Source organism: Stigmatopora nigra, chromosome 3 (genome assembly GCF_051989575.1).
Source record: "Stigmatopora nigra isolate UIUO_SnigA chromosome 3, RoL_Snig_1.1, whole genome shotgun sequence".
Taxonomy (NCBI): Eukaryota; Metazoa; Chordata; class Actinopteri; order Syngnathiformes; family Syngnathidae; genus Stigmatopora; species Stigmatopora nigra.
The window spans coordinates 16,640,925-16,662,306 of record NC_135510.1 but is presented as its reverse complement, the minus strand read 5'-3'; the positions used below and the strand labels follow the sequence as shown (position 1 = coordinate 16,662,306).

At 39.7% G+C, this 21,382-nt stretch overlaps 2 protein-coding genes across 4 annotated transcripts; one reads left to right on the top strand and one right to left on the bottom strand.

The window, feature by feature from the left end:
- Positions 1-52: 52 nt before the first annotated feature.
- On the bottom strand, positions 53-18,748 carry eprs1 (glutamyl-prolyl-tRNA synthetase 1). Of its 2 annotated transcripts, XM_077713299.1 has the most exons (35): positions 18,574-18,748; positions 17,148-17,232; positions 16,777-16,876; positions 15,883-16,039; positions 15,665-15,798; positions 15,455-15,555; positions 14,600-14,726; positions 14,346-14,538; positions 13,440-13,611; positions 13,137-13,370; positions 12,297-12,381; positions 12,140-12,199; positions 10,554-10,664; positions 10,349-10,485; positions 9,411-9,618; positions 9,231-9,343; positions 9,041-9,164; positions 8,169-8,324; positions 7,889-8,059; positions 7,425-7,670; positions 6,477-6,731; positions 5,992-6,189; positions 4,967-5,238; positions 4,823-4,874; positions 4,528-4,737; positions 4,395-4,467; positions 3,972-4,051; positions 3,792-3,893; positions 3,145-3,300; positions 2,867-3,064; positions 2,038-2,211; positions 1,806-1,966; positions 925-1,003; positions 781-845; positions 53-708 (listed from the first exon to the last, which is right to left on the bottom strand). In XM_077713299.1, the coding sequence occupies exons 1-35, from the start codon at positions 18,614-18,616 to the stop codon at positions 558-560; spliced, it is 4,983 nt and encodes a 1,660-aa protein (XP_077569425.1). In that variant the 5' UTR covers positions 18,617-18,748; the 3' UTR covers positions 53-557. The 2 variants fall into 2 exon arrangements, with proteins under 2 accessions (XP_077569425.1, XP_077569426.1); XM_077713300.1 differs by lacking the exon at positions 7,425-7,670.
- LOC144194316 (uncharacterized) lies at positions 18,312-20,862 on the top strand. 2 transcript variants are annotated; one of them, XM_077713293.1, is made up of 2 exons: positions 18,312-18,950; positions 19,592-20,862. In XM_077713293.1, exons 1-2 carry the CDS (start codon positions 18,932-18,934, stop codon positions 20,845-20,847), a joined length of 1,275 nt encoding a protein of 424 aa, XP_077569419.1. In that variant the 5' UTR covers positions 18,312-18,931; the 3' UTR covers positions 20,848-20,862. The 2 variants fall into 2 exon arrangements, with proteins under 2 accessions (XP_077569419.1, XP_077569418.1); XM_077713292.1 differs by having other exon boundaries at positions 18,312-19,215.
- Positions 20,863-21,382: the final 520 nt, after the last annotated feature.

The following is a 21,382-nucleotide window of genomic DNA, read 5'->3' as shown; positions in this document are numbered from 1 at the left end:
TCCAGATAAACCTGTAAAAAATAATATTTTAAAAAGTCAAAGAAAATACAAATTTTGCTCAGAAAGTTTATTACCAAGGCAAATTGTTGTAACTCTCTTGCAATGATCATGATATAATCCAAATATTGTATCAGAACATAATGGTTTAGGGAAGAAAACTATCATGTTTCATCGATATTACATTCAGAATACTGCAAATTGACATAATGTACCTATTTTTGTTTTTAACTGTAAGCAATACCAAAACTTAAAGTAAGCACACCTGAGAGGCAGAATTAAATTCCAAGGATGTCCTTCTACACTCCATGATGAATATGTTTAAATTACCTTATGAAATTGCATTTTTCCGAGACGACTTAAGAAAAATAAACTTGAGGTTAAATGGTTGCCTTTCACCCACCTTGTCCAATGATAACATGTTTTCCTTTAAAACACAAAACCAAACAACAAGTCCTATAGAAAATCTGCCCTGTGAAGATACAATACAAAAAGGAGTAAATGAGAAGAAGGTTTAAAAAAAAAAAAAAAAAAACTATACCGCTCCAATTCCAGCAATCTTAGTAACTACGTCCAAACATGGTGTAGTACTGCGCTGGGGTCTTGCCACAGACGCACAGCTGACCAGGCTGAAGCGCTTTGAGTGGCGAGAAGGGGATGCATAAGCTCTTGGCACCCATAGATGGCGCTCCTGGTTCCAGGTCTTGATCCCTAAAACACAAACCCGAATTATTAGCGCAACGAAAAGGCAGAATAAAATGAAAATGAGACTTTTGTACGTACTTGGCAGTGATTTTCTTGATCCAGTCCTCGCAATCCATAGCACCGCAAAATGGGATCTGAACAATCTACGAAAAAAAATAGTAGAGCGAGCGTGAAGAGTTTTGTGTAAGAGTGGAGAACCCCATGGTGGCGCTTTGTCCTCACCTTTCCAGAGTCCAGTTCCTTCTGGAACTGCTCCATCGTGTCTGCGGCCACCAGGTGTGTCTTCAGGTCATTAGATGCTCTGTTTATTAAACAATCCAAAAGTTACATGTCAGTATTTACGGCATTGGTAAATTCACATAGTAGAGCAAAACAATGACTGGATATTTGGTCACCGGACATTTGGTCCACGGTCTTTTTTGGTCACCGGTCAAATGGTGACAGAAAGTTTACTGTTGAAACCAGCTATCAAAATTTTATTCATGAGAGAAAAGTTTAATATCCAAGTACTGTTTAATATCTAAGTACTGTTTAATATCTAAGTACTGTTTAATATCTAAGTACTGTTTAATATCTAATTACTGTTTAATATACAAGTACTGTTTAATATGTGAGTACTGTTTAATATTGAAGTACTGTATAATATTGAAGTACTGTATAATATCTAAGTACTGTATAATATCTAAGTACTGTTTAACAGCTAAGTACTGTTTAATATCTAAGTACTGTTTAATATCTAAGTATTGTTTAATATCTAAGTACTGTTTAATATCTATGTACTGTTTAATATCTAAGTACCGTTTAATATCTAAGTACCGTTTAATATCTAAGTACTGTTTAATATCTAAGTACCCTTTAATATCTTAGTACTTTTTAATATCCAAGTACTGTTGAAACCAGCTCTCAAAATTATATTCATGAGAGAGAGTTTAATATCTAAATATCTACTATTTTCAACAGTACTTAAATATTAAACTATCTCTCATGAGTATAATTTTGAGAGGTGGTTTCAACAGTAAACTCTGTCACCATTTGACCGGCGACCAAACGTCCGAGCACCGAGGAAAACACAGGTATTCGATGAAAGAATGTTGGAGTCTTACTTGTTGAACAAGTAGCTCTGAATTTCCTCCAACATAGCAGGCAGCTTCTTCTCCACCTCAACTTCAGGAATGGTCACCTTCTCGCCCGTATCTCTCCTCACGGCGACACATTGGCGTTGCTGCATGTCCTTGGGTCCAACCTCAAGTCGAATGGGAACGCCCTTGGAGAAAAAAAATAGGCATTTTGTACCCCCAACATGGGTTATATGATATATTTTGGCAACTTTCTAACCTTGAGTTCCCAGTGGTTGAACTTCCATCCAGGTGAATAGTTATCCCGAGAGTCACACTTGACTCGAATATTGGCAGCTTGCAAACTCTTCAAGTATTTGGCACACTGGCCCATAAGCGCTTCCTTGTCGTGGTCTGCTAGCGACGCCGTGATTCCGCATGGAATGATGACAACCTGTCCAAAAAATATATATATGTATGAGAATCTCTCACTAAACCAAGGGTGTCAGACTCGGGTTGGTTCGCGGGCCGCATTAACGTCAACTACTTATGTGGGCCGGACCATTTTAGATATAATATTAAGATTTTTTTTAATAAATGGATTAAAAGAACTGGATTAAAAGCCCTGAATATTCAGTTTTTTTATAGATCTAAAACAATGTTTATTTTAGCTTTTTTTAAAATATATTTTTAGATTTTACAAAATAATTTTTGAACTAAAAAAACAGAACAAATTGATTAAAAAAAAATCAGTTATCAATTTAAAAGAGGGAAAATCAGGAAATGTAATATACATCTATACTCATACATTTTAATTTGATCCTAAAACTCATGATTAACTTTCCCGGGCCACACAAAATGATGCGGCGGCCCAGATTTGGCCCCCGGGCCGCCACTTTGACACATGTGCACTAAACAAAAGAAATATCAAAACGTGTAAAGTTAAGTATAGAGCAGTGGTGTCCAGTTCAAATAGATTGAACATCTACTAGTTACAAAATCATTCAATAAACGGATAAATAGCAATTTTTAACAAACTTTCTTCACCTGTGTTCAATTTTCAAGCACTAATTTGAGCCCAACATTTTTCTCAAAAAGATGCATCTTACCTGAAGGCACGCCACTCTTGGTGGTAGGACCAACCCCCTATTGTCTCCGTGGACCATGGTGAGGACACCAATGGTCCTGGTGGTCAACCCCCAGGAGTTCTGGAACGCCAGCTGTTTTTCACCAGGCTTTTTGGGGTCCTCAAACGTGATCTCGAACATCCTGGAGAAATTCTGACCCAGGTGGTGGGAGGTCGCACCCTGCGGGAGCCAGCAGGCACAAAATCAGTGAGCTAGTCGAGCTTAAAAAAACCCAAATCTCCCAGAAAGGATTCATATACTTGTATGGCTCGACCGCTGGCGGAAATAAAGGCTTCAACGGTGGTGGTGTAATCGCCTCCTGCAAATTTCTCCTTCTCCGTCTTCCTGCCTTTCACCACTGGGATGGCCATCAGTTCCTCATAGACTCTTGCGTACAGGTCCAGGATTTGAAGTACCTACAAAGCCAACAACTATAAACACCATGTACTACATCAGACATGGGCAAACTACGGCTCACAGGCCATATTAGGCTTTTTAATCCGGATTGCCGATGTTGTCCAAATAATGTTTTTTCCCCCAAGATGGCGCCGTCACAAGGAAGCCAGTGGCAGTAGCTCTGTCCACTCTTATTTGTTTTTTTGTGTTTTACAGCCCCTCTATCTTTTTTTAAATAACATTTTAATATTTCCTAAAACATTTCTTTTTACTTGACTTTGTACTTTATACTTTAATGATGAGTGATGAGTATGTTAATACTTTAGTCCTTTTTTTCAGTTTATGTTTCATATGTACTATTAACGGATGCACTTTTTTATATGTATCCTATCTTGTGCTGACCCGGCCCATCTGTCAAATTTTTTAAAGTCAATGTGGCCCCCGGGCCCAAAAGTTTGCCCACCCCGGTACTAGATTCACGAATTATGACGGACAGAAACTCCTATCATACCTCCTCAGTAGCTTCCTCCTTGGTAGCAAAGGCTGTGTGACCCTCCTGCCACAAGAACTCCCGAGTCCTCAGGAAGGGTTGTGGATGCTTGAACTCCCACCTCTGAAAAACCAAACCGCCTCAAAAAATGAATATTGGAAGATATCTAATATGAATGCACCTCAATTCATGGACACTGACCACAACGTTACACCACTGGTTGAGCTTGATTGGCAGATCTCTGTGGGACTGAACCCATTTAGCGTAGGCTGGGTACATCACTAAAAACACAAAAGTTCCATTTTTATATATTTTTGTTTTTTTTGTCTTTCGTTTTGAAATAGAGAATAGATATTTCTCCTTTTTTGTCCACCCTGGCCACAATCTGTTCCAGCTGCTACCCTCTGGCAGACGCATGAAAGTCCCATCAGGACTCTAAACTTACTTAGCACGACCCACAATCCCTTCTGCGTACTAACTTCGGGGTGAGGTAATATGAAAAGATGTTGGCACTCATGATTTACTTTCCCGGGCCACACAAAATGATGTGGCGGGCCAGATTTGGCCCCCGGGCCGCCACTTTGACACATGTGCATTAAGATGTCAAAAGTTTTAAGATCTGACCTGTTTCGCTGGTGGGTCTGACAGCGATTGGCTCAGCCAGTTCGGTCTTTCCCGATCGCGTCACCCAGGCAACCTAAAAAAAAAAGTGCAGTTTACTAATGATTTTCAGTACAAACTTGGTGTGTCTGTTTACCTCCGGCGCAAAATCAGCAATGTGCGATTTCTCCTTCTCCAGAGCTGCCTGAGACACGAACATGGGGAAGTAGCAGTTCTCCACACCCAACTTCTTGATCTCACGATCGAAAAACTCCTTGATGGACTCCCAGATGGCAAAAGACCACGGGCGTAGTACGTAACAGCCGCTCACGTCATAGTACTCAATCATCTCCGCCTTAGTAATGACCTGCCCAACACAAAAAAACACATCCAACCGTTAATTTGCCAACATGAATCAACTATAGATCAGTTATCAGTTTATTCCATCGTACCTGAGAGTACCAGTCAGCCAGGTTCTCCTCTTTTTTAGCTTCTAAGCCCAAACTGAAAAGAAAAATGGCAATCTCTAATCAAAAGATGTATTAAACGGCCTTAAGTGTAAATCACAGACACGATACAAAGCCACAGGGTCCCACCGTGTTTGCTTCTTGGGACCTTGACCATCTCCTGCACCCCCAGCTCCACCTGCGGTATCCTTTCCCTGACTGGGCTTGTCCCCTTTCCCTTTCTTGGCACCTCCAGCATTCCCTCCAGCACCTCCTCCCTGCTTCTCAGACTTGTTCTCCCTTTCCTTGCGGTTCTTGTCCTCACCGCCGGCCGCTGCCACGGGTTTGTAATCCTGACCGGTGAGTGTTTTGTACTTGGTCTTTAGTTCGAGCAGAGTCTTCACAGCTACATCCACTTGATCCTGAAATAGAAAAGAAGTGACGCTTAACGAAAAAAAAACACGCAATTACATTTACTGTATTTTCCCGACTATATGGTGCATGGTATTTTTAGCCGCAGTGTCAGAAACGAGAGCTATTTCTGTATTTTACACACACAAAGGACGCACCATTTTTATAGATTCAGCCAGTCAAATAGTAGCTAGCTAGTAGCTAGCGTTACTATTCCAAAGCTGTCTTCCATGCAAAAGAACTATATATCCCAGCAGTCACTGCACAGTATTTTGCTGTAGAGGTGTACCCTATTGACTGATTTATTTTATTTTATTGTGATAACAATTTTAGTATTGGTCCATACATAAAGTGCACCGGATTATAAGACGCCCTGTCTATTTTGGAGAAAATGAAAGACTTTTATGTGCGCCTTATAGTCGTGAAAATACTGTAATTCAAACTTTTCCCGCATTTTGGCGTAAATGGAACACCGGCTTCAGGCTAATATTTTAGCTTGTTTGCACTGGTAACATCAGCATATTTGATTGTATGTCAAACATGTGTAGACATGTCTTTGCTTTTGTTTTGAAGAGGTCCTTCATGTTTATTTTTTGCAATACTGAAACTAGGTAGTTTAGAGGTCGAAGGTTCCACTCCAAGTTCGAACGTTCCTGTGTGGACTTTGCATTTTCTCCCCTGGCATAAATGGGTTTTCTCTGGTTTACTCAAATGTGTCTTAGACTGCTGCTAAATATTTCCATCCACACTTTGGCAGGTCTTACCTTGGAGGCCTTTTCCGACTTTAACTTCCTAACCACTTCTCCTTGCTGAGCCACTTTATCAAAGAGGTCAGCCTCATTCTGAACTGGAGCGGGTGCTTTTTGGGCCGGTGCCGCCCCTGGTTGGTAGTCCTTGCCCGTGGCCTGCTTATACTCGGCCTTCAGAGCGAGCAACTGCTTGACCGCAGCATCCACTTGGTCCTAGTGGACGACAAAACATGTACAGTGAGTGGCCCGAGTCTGAAAACTCAACTTTAGTGTTGAAGGAAGCCTTGGTGATGAATAAATTAAAAAATATATACTTTTTTTTGTAAAAAACAAACAAACTATTAAGTTTTTCCTTGTCAAGTCATTACTTGGGTTTTAGGGGCTCACAACACAAATGGGGAGACGAAAAATACATTTAAGGCATTAGATTTTGCACTATTAGTTACTTTTGTTTAACATTGATTTGGCATTTCCACTCTAACAAGAGCGATAGGATATACCTTGGGTGCTTTTTCCGTCTTGAGTTTCCTCACAAGATCTCCCTGCTGTGCGACAGACTCGTACAAGCCAGATGAAGAAGAAGAAGAGGAGGGAGAGGAGGAGGAAGAAGAAGCGTTCACAGCAGATGAAAGCGCAGGTGAAGGCGCAGGAGAAGGCGTGGACGGGCTCATCCCGGGTTTATAATCCTGACCAGTCATCTTTTTAAACTCGGCCTTCAGAGCCAGGAGTTGCTTGACCGCCGCGTCGACTTGGTCCTGGTTACCGATAGCATGTTAGCTTTTAGCGGGGTAACAATAGCATTTAAAAACAGATGAGGGGTGAAAAGACGAGACAGGTGAGGAAGATGAGAATGAAAATGGCGAACGACATGAGAAACAAAATGTCTGACGTGCAACTAGACAACTCATGCATGGATCAAGGACATCCAGAATGCTAATTTCTGATCTCAAGGAATTGATTACTGTATTTTCACGACTATAAGGCACACATAAGTCTTAAATTTTCTCCAAAATAGACAGGGCGCCTTATAATCCAGTGCGCTTTATATATGGACCAATACTAAAATTGTTATCGCGATAAAATAAAATAAATCAGTCGATAGGGTATACCATCCTCTACAGCTCTCACAACTATGGCAAGCAGCCCCCGACTACTATTTTGCCCATAGAAAAAGTACTGCGCAGTGACTGCTGGGATATATAGTTCTTTTGTCAATACAGCCAATGGATTGTAGCCCGGACATCAACATCAACACAGTTGTGAACTGTGTCTAAGAGAACGGTCCGTCCTTTGTGTGTGTAAAATACAGAAATAGCTTTTATATATAGCGTTATTGACACTGCGGCTAAAAATACAATGCGCCGAATAGTCGTGAAAATACGGTAGTTACTTTTGTTAAACATTGATATGGCATTTCCACTCTAACAAGAGCGATAGGATATACATACCTTGGGTGCTTTTTCGGTCTTGAGTTTCCTCACAAGATCTCCCTGCTGTGCGACAGACTCGTACAAGCCGGGCGAAGAAGAGGAAGAGGAGCGAGAAGAGGAGGAAGAAGAAGCGTTCACAGCAGATGAAGGCGCAGGAGGAGAAGGCGTAGACGGGTTCATCCCGGGTTTATAATCCTGACCGGTCATCTTTTTAAACTCGGCCTTCAGCGCCAGGAGTTGCTTGACCGCTGCATCGATCTGGTCCTGGTTACCGATAGCATGTTAGCATTTAGCGGCGTAACAGTGGAATTTCAAAACAGGTGAGGGGTGAAAAGATGAGACGGGTGAGGAAGATGAGAATGAAAATGACGTACGATGGGAAAAACAAAATGTCTGACGTGCTAATCAAGTCCTGCACCTAAATATAGGCTTCATGGTGAAGAAATGAATGTACATGGCATTAAAACATCGTGGCATGATACCTTTGGTGCTTGTTCTGCTTTAAGCTTCCTGACAAGTTCGCCCTGCAGAGAAACACGGGTGTACGGGCAGGGGGCGGAGTCTCCTGAAGGGGAAATCGGAGCTGCCGCAGCGGAGGTGGGAGGAGTCATACCGGGCTTGTAGTCCAATCCGGTCTGTTCCTTAAACTGAGCCTAAAAAAAAAATAATAATAATAAAATAACTTCATCCTTAGGTTTTTTGGACTTTTCGCTATTGTTGTTTTGCACTTTAGACTTTTTTTTCAGTGCTTGAGAATCGTACCTTCAGGCTAAGAAGCTGCTTTACCGCCTTGTCTACTTCTTCTTTGGGCGCTTTGGCCGTTTTGAGTTGTCGGACAGCTTCTCCTTGAGCGACAATGCTTGAAAATATGTCGTTATCTGTTGTGGAGGCGGCTGGGGTTGCTTTAGCGGTAGAAGGCTAAGGAGGGGGGAAAAAAACATGAGTTATGCACCCACAATGACAAAAATATTTTGTTGCCCGATTACTTTTTTCCATGACAATGACGAGCTAAAAATGAATGATTGTAACACACCGAGAGTTCAAATGTTGAAAGACAATTTTAAAATAATATTGATTAAATAATGATCAATAATAACAACAGTGTGGACTAAGAGGATATAACATTTGAACTTTTACTACTTTGCCAAAACGCAATGTCGAATTATGTAGTTATTGTGGACGTCATGCCCATTTTTTTTCTCATCTATTCATCTTCTACCGCTCGTATTTGCTTGGTTAAAACAGTATTGTATTTTCACGACTATACGGTGCATCGCATTTAAAGCCGCAGTGTCAGTAACGAGTGCTAATGCTGTATTTGACACACAAACAAAGAACGCACCGTTAAAATAGACGCAGCCAGGCATGTACCCTATCGACTGATTAATTTTATTTTATCGTGATAATAATTTTAGTATTGGTCCATATATAGAGCGCACTGGATCATAAGGCGCACTGTCTATTTTGGAGAAAATTTAAGACTTTTAAGGGCGCCTTATAGTCATGAAAATATGATACTATTATTTGCGCTTTTCTCCAGTATTGCAAACAAAACAGAATAATTAAATTCAGTTTGTTTTTCAAGCTGCACACAGTAATGGAGTCGTCAGATTTTTTTAAAAATGTTTTCTCACCGCCTTGGCAGGTGCCGGGACTTTGCTCTTGTCCTTCTCTTTGGACCCGGCAGTGGGCATCTCCTTTACGTGACCATCGGGAATGTAGATGAGAACACATGGACTGTCCCTGCAGCTATTGGGGCTGCAAAAGAAGTCAAAATTAGCATCATAGCCTCACCAAAATTCCTCCAAAACTCTTCCTCCTTACCTGATTGGTTCATAAGGCTGGTCACAGATGTAAAATCCTCGCCTCTGCAGCTGAATAATGTCCCCTTTCTTCAGAGTCTTGAGACAGGGGTCCCCCAGCATCTTCTCCTCGGTCTGAAAAATCACGAAGTAGCATCCAATAGTCAACGTCCACTTCGATGTCCCGAGGTGTCTCACAAACCTTGCTGTCTTTGTTGATGTAATCCTTAAAGTCGTCATCCTTGCCAATAACTGCTTTAGAGATGAGGGGCTGGTAGTTGACGCAGACAGTTGGCAGCAAGGGGGCGCTAGCGGTCTCCGTCAGCCAGGTGATCTTGGTGGTCTTTTTGTAGTCCTTGTTGTCCAGGTTGAGACGTGCCTCTATGGACTGGACCTTCCCATCTGCCCCTCTGATTTGACAATGAAGAAAAGTGGCAAGCACGGGATCAAAATGGTGTGTACTGTAGAGTACTGTACCATGTAACGATATATTTAGCCTAAATCAGTTTTTTCAGTTTATTCAGAGTAAAATTTTAGGCAAATATCTTGAGATACGAGCCCAATTTCAGGGCAAATGTCTTGAGATACGAGTAAAATTTCAGGGCAAATGTCTTGAGATACGAGTAAAATTTCAGGGCAAATGTCTTGAGATACGAGTCAAATTTCAGGCAAATGTCTTGAGATACGAGTCAAATTTCAGGCAAATATCTTGAGATACGAGTAAAATTTCAGGCAAATATCTTGAGATACGAGTAAAATTTCAGGGCAAATATCTTGATACGAGTCAAATTTCAGGGCAAATATCTTAAGATACGAGTAAAATTTCAGGCCAATATCTTCAGATACGAGTAAAATTTCAGGCAGATGTCTTCAGATATGAGTAAAATTTCAGGCAAATGTCTTGAGATACAAGTACAATTTCAGGCCAATATTTATCTTGGGATACGAGACATTAATTTGTCTTTAGTTCATTTCTATGGGAAACATTCATTTGAGTTACGAGTAAATCAACATATGAGCTCAGCCCCGTAACGAATACAGCTCGTATCTCAAGATACCACTATATCGATACCTTGACAGAATTGGACCCTACGGATATTAATCTTTTTAAAAACACTGCTTTGAATAAAAGTTGCATACTTGTTGATCTTGCTGATGATGAGGTTCCCCCAGTTAATGAAGGTGACCACCTCACCCTCAGAGAAGGTCTCAGCATCTGCTCCTTCTACCAACACTCTGGGTCCGTACCACACTTGCTTCATTCCCACGTCGGCATTCTACGTAGAAACAAGGCACTCAATCAGTGTGTGTGTATTTGTGTGCTTGCATATGAGAATAAACTCACTTTTGGATGTTTGGCCACTTCCTTCATCTCCTCTGTCGCCTCCGGAACGGAAACGGGAACCACATAGGAACCGGATAGAGCTGTGTATCTTGGGGCTACTGGATCAATGACCTAGAACACACACAATGATTGAAAGGGAGTTAAAACATTGTTTAAAATACTGAATAAGTTTAAAAAGACATGATCAAGCAAAAAAATGAGTAAATTGCAGTTTCATGCGGGTAAATAAAAACAGCATTTTAGCAACTCATTCATTTCGAAGCTCTTTAACCACAAGATGCCTCAATTTACATTTAACACTTTCAGTCTAATTGACGACGCTGGTTTTCCAATCTTGTGGCGTCCAATCATCTATTTGCAATGGATCAGATGTCATACTTTATCTTATAGTTAAATTCTGGCAAAAAGCGGTTAAAAAAATATGAAGGCTCCCTCCTGGATCTCACCTAAAGCAGAAAGAAATATCTGAGGCAAAAAAAAATGACTCAAAAAGGGTGTTGGAGAGAATGGAGAGGAGATGGAAAGGAGGAATACCTTGACACGGCTAACGGGCAGCTTGGAAACACAAAAGTGTGGAAATGCGGTCACATACGCACAAAATTGGAAAAACGTAGCCCAACCTACAATGTGGAACCCTCAAAAAAGTAGTACAATATGAATGGAGATCCAAACATTGATCCTCAAATGGACTTTTTCAATGTAAATTAAATATCTATGTTAAGCAATTCAAATGATTCATTTTAATAATGCGCTCACTTAACAACTAAACAAGTTTCAATAGAAATAATCTATGTATGTCAGTAATATTAATTATTTACAAATACTAAAGTCCATTGAATAGAGATAAATACATTAAATGAGAAGGTCTAAAATTCAAGCCTTATCACATCTACTTTAATATTTTCCATTCTGATAAGTACATTTTTCTTATTACTGACAGAAGTTCAAAAAGATTACTACACGTAAACATGACTTAACTTTACCTTCTAAATGTTTGTGAAGCAGTCAGCCAGAAAGACAAAATGTGGTAAACGAATGAGGGGATTAAAAAAAAAAGGTAAATGTAGGACACGAGGGGGTTTAACTTAATTGATGGAAAGGATTGAAGGTTGAGTGAGTTTTAATGGAAAAAACAAAAGGAATGAAGCCATGCTAGCCGTGTGCCTTAACTAATCAAGCTTTAACAGGTTAGCTTCAATTAATCGTATTTTTCGGTATATAAGTCGCAGCTGCCAAATATTTTTTTAAAATATTTGATCAGAAACCAAAACCAAACATACTTAAAAGTAAAATTAGTTCAATAAGAACAACAGGCAAAATGGGCAGCTATTACTGTACCATATTTTCACGACTATAATGCACACCCTCAATGAATCACATTTTAATTTTTTTCCATATATAAAAGCACGCTGGATTATAAGGCGCCATGTCTATTTTGGAGAAAATGTAAGACTTTTAAGTGGGCCTTATAGTCGTGAAAATACGGTAAGTTTTTTTTTTAACGGGTGCGACATATAGTCCAGAAAATACGGTCTACTGACCGGGCAACCGTTATTAACATAAGAACACAAGATAAGAACCATTACCTTCTTATTAAAAGCCCAAATCTTGTCCCACTCCATGTTTACCACCGACCTGGATCCTCCCTGCAATAACAACAAAAAAAATAGCGTTCATGCTAGTGTTTAAAGGCACCAAAATGGGGCCTTTTTGCATGAATAGCATTCCGTAGGATAAACATACCTGTGCTGCTATGAATTGTTTCAGGCCTTCCACGGTCATACCTCTCCTAAGCACGCCTCGTACTGTTGGGAAGCGAGGGTCGTCCCTGAAAAAGGCGCGAGCATGGCGTCAATGTGTGTGTGGGGGGTGCTCGTACGTTTGATCGCCGGTCAAATGGTGACAGAAAGTTTACTGTTTAAACCAGCTCTCAAAATTATATTCATGAGAGAGAGTTTAATATCTAATAGAGAGAGTTTAATATCTAAGTACTGTTTAATATCTAAGTACTGTTTAATGTCTAAGTAATGTTTAATGTCTAAGTACAGTTTAATATCTAAGTACTGTTTAAAATACAGGTACTGTTTAATGTCTAAGTGCTGTTTAATATCTAAGTACTGTTTAATATCTAAGTACTGTTTAATATCTAAGTACTGTTTAATATCTAAGTACTGTTTAAAATCTAAGTACTGTTTAAAATCTAAGTACTGTTTAATATCTAAGTATTGTTTAAAATCTAAGTATTGTTTAAAATCTAAGTACTGTGTAAAATCTAAGTACTGTTTAATATCTAAGTACTGTTTAATATCTAAGTACTGTTTAATATCTAAGTACTGTTTAATATCTAAGTACTGTTGAAACCAGCTCTCAAAATTATATTCATGAGTTTAATATCTAAATATCTACTGTTTTCAACAGTACTTAGATATTAAACTCTCTCTCTTAAATATTAAACTCTCTCATGAATATAATTTTGAGAGCTGGTTTCAACAGTCAACTCTCTGTCACCAATTGACCGGCGACCAAACGTCCGGTCACGGTATGGGGCAAGGCAGAGACTGACGGTAAACATGGCAAACTCACCATCCCTCGACGTATCCCTCCTCCACAAACCATGTCAGCTTGCGCTTGGACAGCACGGTGTTGTTAAGGTTGAGGCGAGCATACTCCCAGATGTACGGCTTCCTGAGGCGCAAGGCGTCGATGAACCAGTAGTATTGCTCGTCACGGTCGTGGTACTCGGTGGTCCTCAGGGCGTGGGTCACGTTCTCCCGGCTGTCCACCACGGGGCAGGCAAAGTCGTAGGTGGGGTAGACCCTGGGAACGGAAGGGAGTCGTTTGAGTGGAAATATTACCTTAAAGAACTGCTTGAAGTTGTGTACTTACTTGTACGTGGTTCCCGTGCGAGGATGTGGGGTGTTCTTGCAGCGGTACACCGTGGGGTCCCGCAAGCAGCCATTGTTGGAGTTCATGTCGATCTTGGCCCGCATGCAGCACATTTGACCGCGCTCGGTGCCGGCTTTCATCTCTTCCCAGAGCTTTGTGTTTTGCTCCAAAGCTGGAAAAGAAATTAAAATTTTATATATCTGTAGGGTCATTATTTTTAAATGGACAGTCATTGGCTGGCAAGCAATTCAAGGAAGACCTGATCATATTTAGCTTGGATAAACTCCAGCACCCCCTATGACGCTAAAGTGTTTGCAGCATAGGTCATTAATCCAAATTTGAAATTGAGTTTTTTGACTCAATAAAAAAATGTACTGTGAAATATTAGAATTAACTAGTTATTTGTTACTTTGTTAATAGATGGTGAATTAGACCAAATAAAACTGTTTTTCCAATCCAATATGCTGTTTTCTGTGTTTTTTCAGAGGGTTGGAATCAAATTAATTTGTTTTTAGTTCATTTCTATGGGAAACATTCTTTTGAGTTACAAGTAAATCGACATACGAGCTCAGTCCCAGAACGAATTAAGCTTGTATCTCAAGGTACCACTGTATTAATGAAATTACAGAAAACACTTTTTTTATTTTGCTGGTTTTGTCATGCCTTTTTTTAAATGTAACTTTGCTGTCGTCTGATAAAAATTTAAAAAGAAATCTCCAAAGAGGTATTGCAGTACGACATAAATTTTTTCCTATTTAGTGGGTATCATTTATATAGCGCAATTTGTACTCAGGTGCGACTTGTAGCCCAAAATATACGGTAATTAAAAGACTTAATAATGGTCTTAGATTTCAGAATTATTGCTGGCGAAAAGCACAGAATTCCAGCAAATGGGGTACAACATACTGTTATTCCTGCACTTTGACTCGGCGCGCTGTTCCCGCTCCAACTTCATTTGCTCAGGAGGCGTGTCATCAATGTAGGCCTTTCCCTCGGCCATTAGCTGCTCAGCCAGCTGCATGATGACGGCGAAGTGATCGCTGGTATAGGTAAACTGGTCCGGCTTGATTTGCAGCATAGCCACATCCTCCAGTATGACCTGAAGGGGTACAGGAACGTTAAACGAGGCTGTAAAAATGACTTTTTTTTTCAGATCTTACCTTTTCAAAGTCTTCCTTCTCTTTTTCTGGGTTGGTGTCATCAAAGCGCATGATGAGCTTGCCTTTAAAGGTGACCTGGTAGTGCTGGTTGAGCAGTGCAGCCTTGGCATGACCGATGTGCAGATAACTGTTACAACATGTAAAAAAATACAATAAAATAATCTTGTAATAATAAATAGATTTGTGTAATTGATTCTGATGTAAACAAAAATGAAATTTATAGGTAGGGATGCCACAAATAAATATTATTAAATGGATTTTGAAAATCTGACTATCTGTCATTTTCAAGCATCAATTTATACATTTATGGCCCTTGTGGTGGGTTATAAAACAATCACCCAATTTGAAATAAACTCCGTGAAAATGGTGTCCACACAGTTTAAAATGCCAATTTTTCAGCTCGATTCCTCTAAAAATGACATGATATGCGCCATTTTCCAATCATGTGATTGAATCCAGAACATAAGCCTTATGAGCAATGTTCCCTCTAATTTTCCATTGGTCTGGGCAGAAAGACAACATCCCTGAGCGCACTGAGTACCAGTGTGAGTGACATCATCATTGCTCGCCAGTATCACACCTGTCATAAGCAGGTGCGTGTCAATGTTCCCTCTAATTTTTCATGCAAAACATGCAAAACATAAGAGTGGACAGAGCTACTGCCACTGGCTGCCGCGTAAACGGCGCCATCATGGGGAAAGGAGTAAAATAATAATAATAAATAAATAAATAAAAATATAAAAATAAATAAAAAAGTTTGGATTTTATTTACTACGCGCCATATGATTGCGGCTGCGCAGAGAAGACGAGAGTAGTAGTATCTTAGAGGGAACATTGCTTATGAGCAAGTCTCACCCGCTGGCCTCCGGTGGGAATCGAACCACCACTTTGCCCATCTCCGCTCCGGGCAAGTCCACAAATTTCCCGACATCTGCTTTCTTTTCCTTTGGCTCTGACTGGCAAAAAAAAAAAAATCACAGAAAATTTAATATTCATGTTTTGAATACAAAAACTAAGATAACTAAGATTTAACATTGAAATCATCCACCATTTTCCTGGTCTTACATTTGTCTTGATTGGCTGAGCTTGTTTACTGGTATATTTGTTGTCCAAGTTAGTGAAGGGAACCTGAGAACTAAGGAAGGAGAACCAGCGATTGACATGGCTGAAGGTTTTGTTGTTTGACCAGTCGCTATGACCTTAAGAAGACAAACACCACCATTAATTAAAAAAATACTCTTCAAACTAATGTTAATGTTGTTTAAAGGGTTAATGGCACTCACCTTTGAGGGCGGCCCATACGCAGAGGTCAGCCAAGGTGAGGGCGTGGCCTACCAGGAAGGTCCTCAGCGACAACGCCTTGTTGAGTGCAGCCAGAGGAGCGCATAAATCGGACTGGCCGCAAATACGACGGGCGCTGAACTCTAGCCAGTGATCCACCTGTGGACAGACACCAAGCCAAATAAAAAACAGGAATTAATTCTTTGAAGAGTCCTGACTTTATAGGCCTATTCTGTTCAATTCTATTAGAACCAGTGACGCATATCGGTATGGGGCTATATTTAATCCCATTGCCCGATTAGAAGAAAACTTTAAAACTGGGTTATTTCGGCTCAGATTTTAGGTGGGCCGGACTATTTTAGATATAATATTTAGATTTTTTTTTATAAATGGATTAAAAGAACTGGATTAAAATCCCTGAATATTCAGTGTTTTTATATATATATAAAACAATCTTTATTTTAGCTTTTTTTAAATATATTTTTAGATTTTACAAAATGATTTTTGAACTAAAAACACAGAAAAAATGGATTAAAAATGACAATGATTGATTTAAAAGGGGAAAAATCGGGAAATTTAATATCCATCTGTACTCTTCATTTTAAATTTATCATTAAATAGAAAGTCGGCACTCATGGTTTACTTTCTCGGGCCGCACAAAATGATGCAGCGGGCCAAATTTGGCCCCCGGGCTGCCACTTTGACACATTCTCTAACATAAACACCCTGTCAAAGCCGCGCGTTAAGTTATAATAATAAATATACGGCTAGAATAGATCATTTTGATTTAAACCCATTTTTACACATTTTACTGCAAACAAATATCAGTTATCTACCTCCTCTAACTCCTAAAAATCGGTATTGGTCCTGAAAAATACATATGGATCAATTAATACCTCAGTCTGCTCCATTAAGTTGGCTCCATAAAGGCCAAGAGCCGGCGCGACCCTCGCCAGGTAGCGGCTTATAGAGTTGGCATCGGTGAACTGGATGGCACTGCGAGCAAGACAATATATTTATTTACAGGTATTTGCAATGGCACCTTCAAGTACAAGTGTAATAGCATCAAGTTCTAGTGCACTTAAAAGTCTGTTTCAAATAGATAACATGTCATTATAGTTTTATTTTCGGATTGACGACACCATTTGAACAGCTTAAAGCCTATTTTTAGATATTTTGTTCACTATTCAACTTTTTGATGAGTCATATCGCAAAAACTCAGAAGTCAAACAACTTCTTATCTTGCGGCAAAACATCTTGTACTTACTCTGAGACGTGAAGTCGGGTATCCTTGCCTTCCTCCACGGACAACTGCACGCTTTCTTTGACGTGCTCGGCAGTCAGGAGGGCTCCTAGAATACAAAAGTATCTCATTAGACGACAAAATATCCATTTTCTTCAAATTATGTACTTTAAATAGTTACCAAAATAATCTGCAGACCCAATCCAGCTAAAAATGCCATTTAATGAGGATAATAATACTAAATAATTCAAATATAGGCAACCATGGGTCTATTTTATGTTGCTTTGTGACCTTGCCAATGATATAAATCTGATATTAAATTTCTTCATTCTAAATACATCTTTTTTTGACAGTGAAATAACGAAAATGAGTGATTAGCTATACTTCAAAAAGTGTTTTTTAACATGTTTCAGTGGTTTAAAATAAAGTGGTATTGGTAGAACAATATTAAAAATATTATAAAAGATCTGGTCCAAGTTTTTTTTTTTTAGGTATTTTGGCCTTTTAGAGTTCCATTCTCACATGTAATTATTATATCAGTTATCAGGTATGAAAATTTAATGTTTTAGTTTTGTTATGTATGGATTATGAGGGATTGAATCATAGCTAATAATTGTAATTTAAGTCAACGAGAGACGACGGTATGTTTACAGCAAAGTTTTTAATCTTGCATCAGCATGCAGTACCTACTCAATTGGGGGGGTCGCTGTTTACTTGCTGTCAAAATTCGTACGACCCACAAAAACATTTAGTTGCATTTAATACACGTCTTCACTTGTGGAATATATATTAGTCGTTAAAATCAAATTGCAGTTACTCATTAAAAATGCAAGAATTTTGACCATCAGCTCCATGTGAATCGTATTTTGCTAGCTAACAAGCTAATGCAAACACGATGACAAAAACATTAGCCTGTTTTGCAGTGCTTTATTTTCGTTTCGATGGTGAGATGGACACGTATTGTCATAATCGAAGGAAAAGAAGATATATCATTTTTTGAGGAATTCCTTGCAATTATTACGGTTTTTGTGGCTTGTTTTGAATGCCACGACGACATATTCGTTACAACACGCCCCATTCGAACTAGTTCAAAGCAGATGTGAGTTATGTCTTGAAAGAACTGCATTGACGAGTTTTTTGCGTCTGATGTGATCATATTCAGTGTATATAAGTGTATATTTTACACTACTTGCTAACAGGCACGATTATTCCATTATTAGACGCCGAGATAAAATCAGTATGGATATACTTTCGTTGTATATATAAATATAACGTATTTTCTTTCAATTCAAGACCAATAAAACCTAGAAATTAAGCTAGACTGCCACTTAGAAGCCTGGATTTTATGGCACACTTTGACACGTATTCGTGCTAATAATAGCTAGTTAGCAGCCTAGCTAGCTGTCACTCGTGGTTTAAAAAACAAACAAAAGATTTAAAAAAAACTCACCAAGTGGCGGATTGGTACTGTTGATAATCAAATTTAACGCCATAATTCGATATTATTTAGGATTTCCTTGGCGGAAAATAGAAGTCTCAAATTATAAATTTGCTGGCAGTCAAGGGAACCCGACTAGCACGCCACACTCAACAGCACTGTAAAGGCCATAGACAATTTCCAATAGACCATGTATGCCCTATGATAGCAGACAGGCTGTGAGTCCTGCATTTGGCGGCCATTTTAGGACAGAAACAGTCGACCGCGTAACATCCGAGTCACAGGAGCTTGGACTTTGAAATAACCAAATAATTCCCAATTTCATTTTTTTTATGTCTTAATCATTGAGATAAGGGATTAGGCATTGGCCATGGAATGGACCCGAATAAGTAAGTCGCCAAATGAAAGAAAATAAAGACGATTTCTTTTTTTGGGGGGTAAAAGTAGTCGCTAGTTTGCGCTTTACGGGCTAGCTTAGCCGCTAACAACGACACGGGTTGGACATCAAAATAGTATCGCCCTAGGCGAGCCCCAAACCAAAAGTGTTACAAATGTACTCGAAAAGTACAGCAATAGTGAAGTTAGAAGAGGAACTTTTTGACGTTAAAGAAGACGGTTGCTGGATGTGGTTATCAACACGCAGCCACGGAGCAGGTTTGTTCACGTTTAAGTACGTTACACTCGTAACGATTCTTATTTATTTGTTGAATATGTTTCATTATATTTCCATTGACAGAACAAAATGGAAATATACCGGAACAAATTCAATAAAATAACACTCATCGTGCTCTGCCACCTGCTGGCAACTTTATGTATGACGAGATTTGCCTAATTATGACTATAAAAATGCTACAGTACTGAAACTACATTTACAAAAGTACACGGTACTAAAAATCCCATCCAATGATATTAACTATTGAATAACCAAAAAGATCAAAGTTTCCAGGAGCCATTTTTAGCTCTCCTACGACAACTTGATATTAAATTGACTTTCCCAAACCATAAACATTGGTTCTTTCATGTCTTGCAGATGCAAATGAAGCACTTTGTCCTTCTCACATCAAGCATGAAAAGGAAATGTACCGACCATTACACATTAAAGGGGAAAAGGAGGAGGAGTTACTTCAGCTTCAGCACCCTCACGTTGAGGAGCAGCCACGATCAGCTGCCATCAAAAAGGAAAGGTCGCCATTTATCAAAGAAGAAGACGAGGGCATGGCCAAAGTGACTTTCGTCCCTTTAACGAACAACGATCTGATTAAAGTCAATATAGGGGTGGAGCCTCGTAGTAGCTGTCGATTGCTAGAAATTGATGAAGTCCATCATGGAAGATCCTCAGAACACAATCACACAGCGCCGTTGTCGGACAGCGACCAGTCAGCATCACCCTCACCTCACGCCGATTATGAAGAATGGCGAGGTCATGAGACGGGTCGCCGTGACAAACGCTCCATCTGCGGACAAAGATTCCCTAAACGGTCCGTTTTAAAAAGACACATTGGGACGCACACTCGGGAGAAACCATTCCCCTGCTCCGTGTGCAGTCAACGATTCACTGAGAGGCTGCACTTGAAAGCGCACATAAAAACGCACACTGGGGAGAAACGATTTTCCTGCTCAGTTCGCGGTCAGCACTTTGCACACAGCAGCAGTTTAAAATCCCACGAAAGAATGCACACAGGAGACAAACCCTTCTGCTGCGCATCTTGTGGTCAACGCTTCGCTCAAAGTGGAATTTTGAGGTCACACGCGAGGAAGCACTCGGGAGAGAAACCTTTCGCCTGCTCCGTGTGCGGGAAAAGATTTGTGCAGAAAGAGCACTTGAACAAGCACACGAGGACACACGCCGGGGAGAAACCGTTCTCCTGCTCCGATTGCGGCCAAAGCTTCACCGAAAGCGGAAGTTTAAGACGACACGCCAGAACGCACACTGGGGAGAAACCATTTTCCTGCTCACTTTGCGGTCAGAAATTTACTCAGAAAGGAGCCCTAAAACGTCACGCGACAACACACACCGGAGAGAAGCCATTCTCCTGCTCAGTTTGCGGTCAAATATTCGCCCGGAAGGAAACCTTAAAAAATCACAAAAAAGCACACGGGGCAGAGAATTCTTTTTCCTGCTCGGTTTGTCGACGGCGCTTCACTTACTTGGGAAACTTATGGAAACACGCGAGAACGCACACAGTGGAAAAACCTTTCTCCTGCTTAATTTGTGATCAGAGATTCATTTTCAGGTTGCAGGTTAAGAAACATGAGTGTCCTGGTATGAAAAACAGTGATCAATAAAGTTCTGGAAACCAATATACATTCCTAATTTGATCTTATTCTTTAAACTGCACGGTTCGTCTTAAGCACAGCCGGTTTCACTATTGACTGCGCATGCGCTATTGAACAGACTTTTTTTTTCTCGTTCTTCTCCATTCACATGTGTAAAACAGTGCCACCTACTGTCTGGGCGGCGAAGTACACGTTTTGGCATTTACCAGCGACTCGTACAAAAAAGATCAGTATTATCTCATTTTCTAATGCTTTTCAAATAGTTTCCTTTTTTCATAATTTCATTATCGCATAAAAATGTTAAATAAAATAAACTATTAATCACGTTTTTGTTTTGTGGACATAGCTAACACTAACTTGTATGTAAATTTCTGACAAATTGCTTTATTTTATTTGTATTTTATATTTCGTAGTTTTCTTACAAAATGCCTATTTCGTAGTTAAATAAAGACTACATAAGATTCTTAGTATTTGATAATCTAAATAAAATGGAGGTCTGCTTCCAATAAAGTTTAGAATCTGAATTTATGGTAAAATGTTTAAT

What these genes read in the sequence shown, in the direction of transcription:
- eprs1 (XM_077713299.1), bottom strand. Translation starts at nt 18,616, where the DNA reads ATGGCGTTAAATTTGATTATCAACAGTACCAATCCGCCACTTG. An exon ending in GTCAAAGTGCAGGAATAACA is followed by an intron (nt 13,612 to 14,345) that starts GTATGTTGTACC and finishes TTTCTTTTCCAG; the next exon opens with CTTTGGAGCAAAACACAAAG. An exon ending in TCCCGGCACCTGCCAAGGCG is followed by an intron (nt 8,325 to 9,040) that starts GTGAGAAAACAT and finishes CCCCCTCCTTAG; the next exon opens with CCTTCTACCGCTAAAGCAAC.
- LOC144194316 (XM_077713292.1), top strand. Translation starts at nt 19,113, where the DNA reads ATGTACTCGAAAAGTACAGCAATAGTGAAGTTAGAAGAGGAACTTTTT. An exon ending in AACACGCAGCCACGGAGCAG is followed by an intron (nt 19,216 to 19,591) that starts GTTTGTTCACGT and finishes CATGTCTTGCAG; the next exon opens with ATGCAAATGAAGCACTTTGT.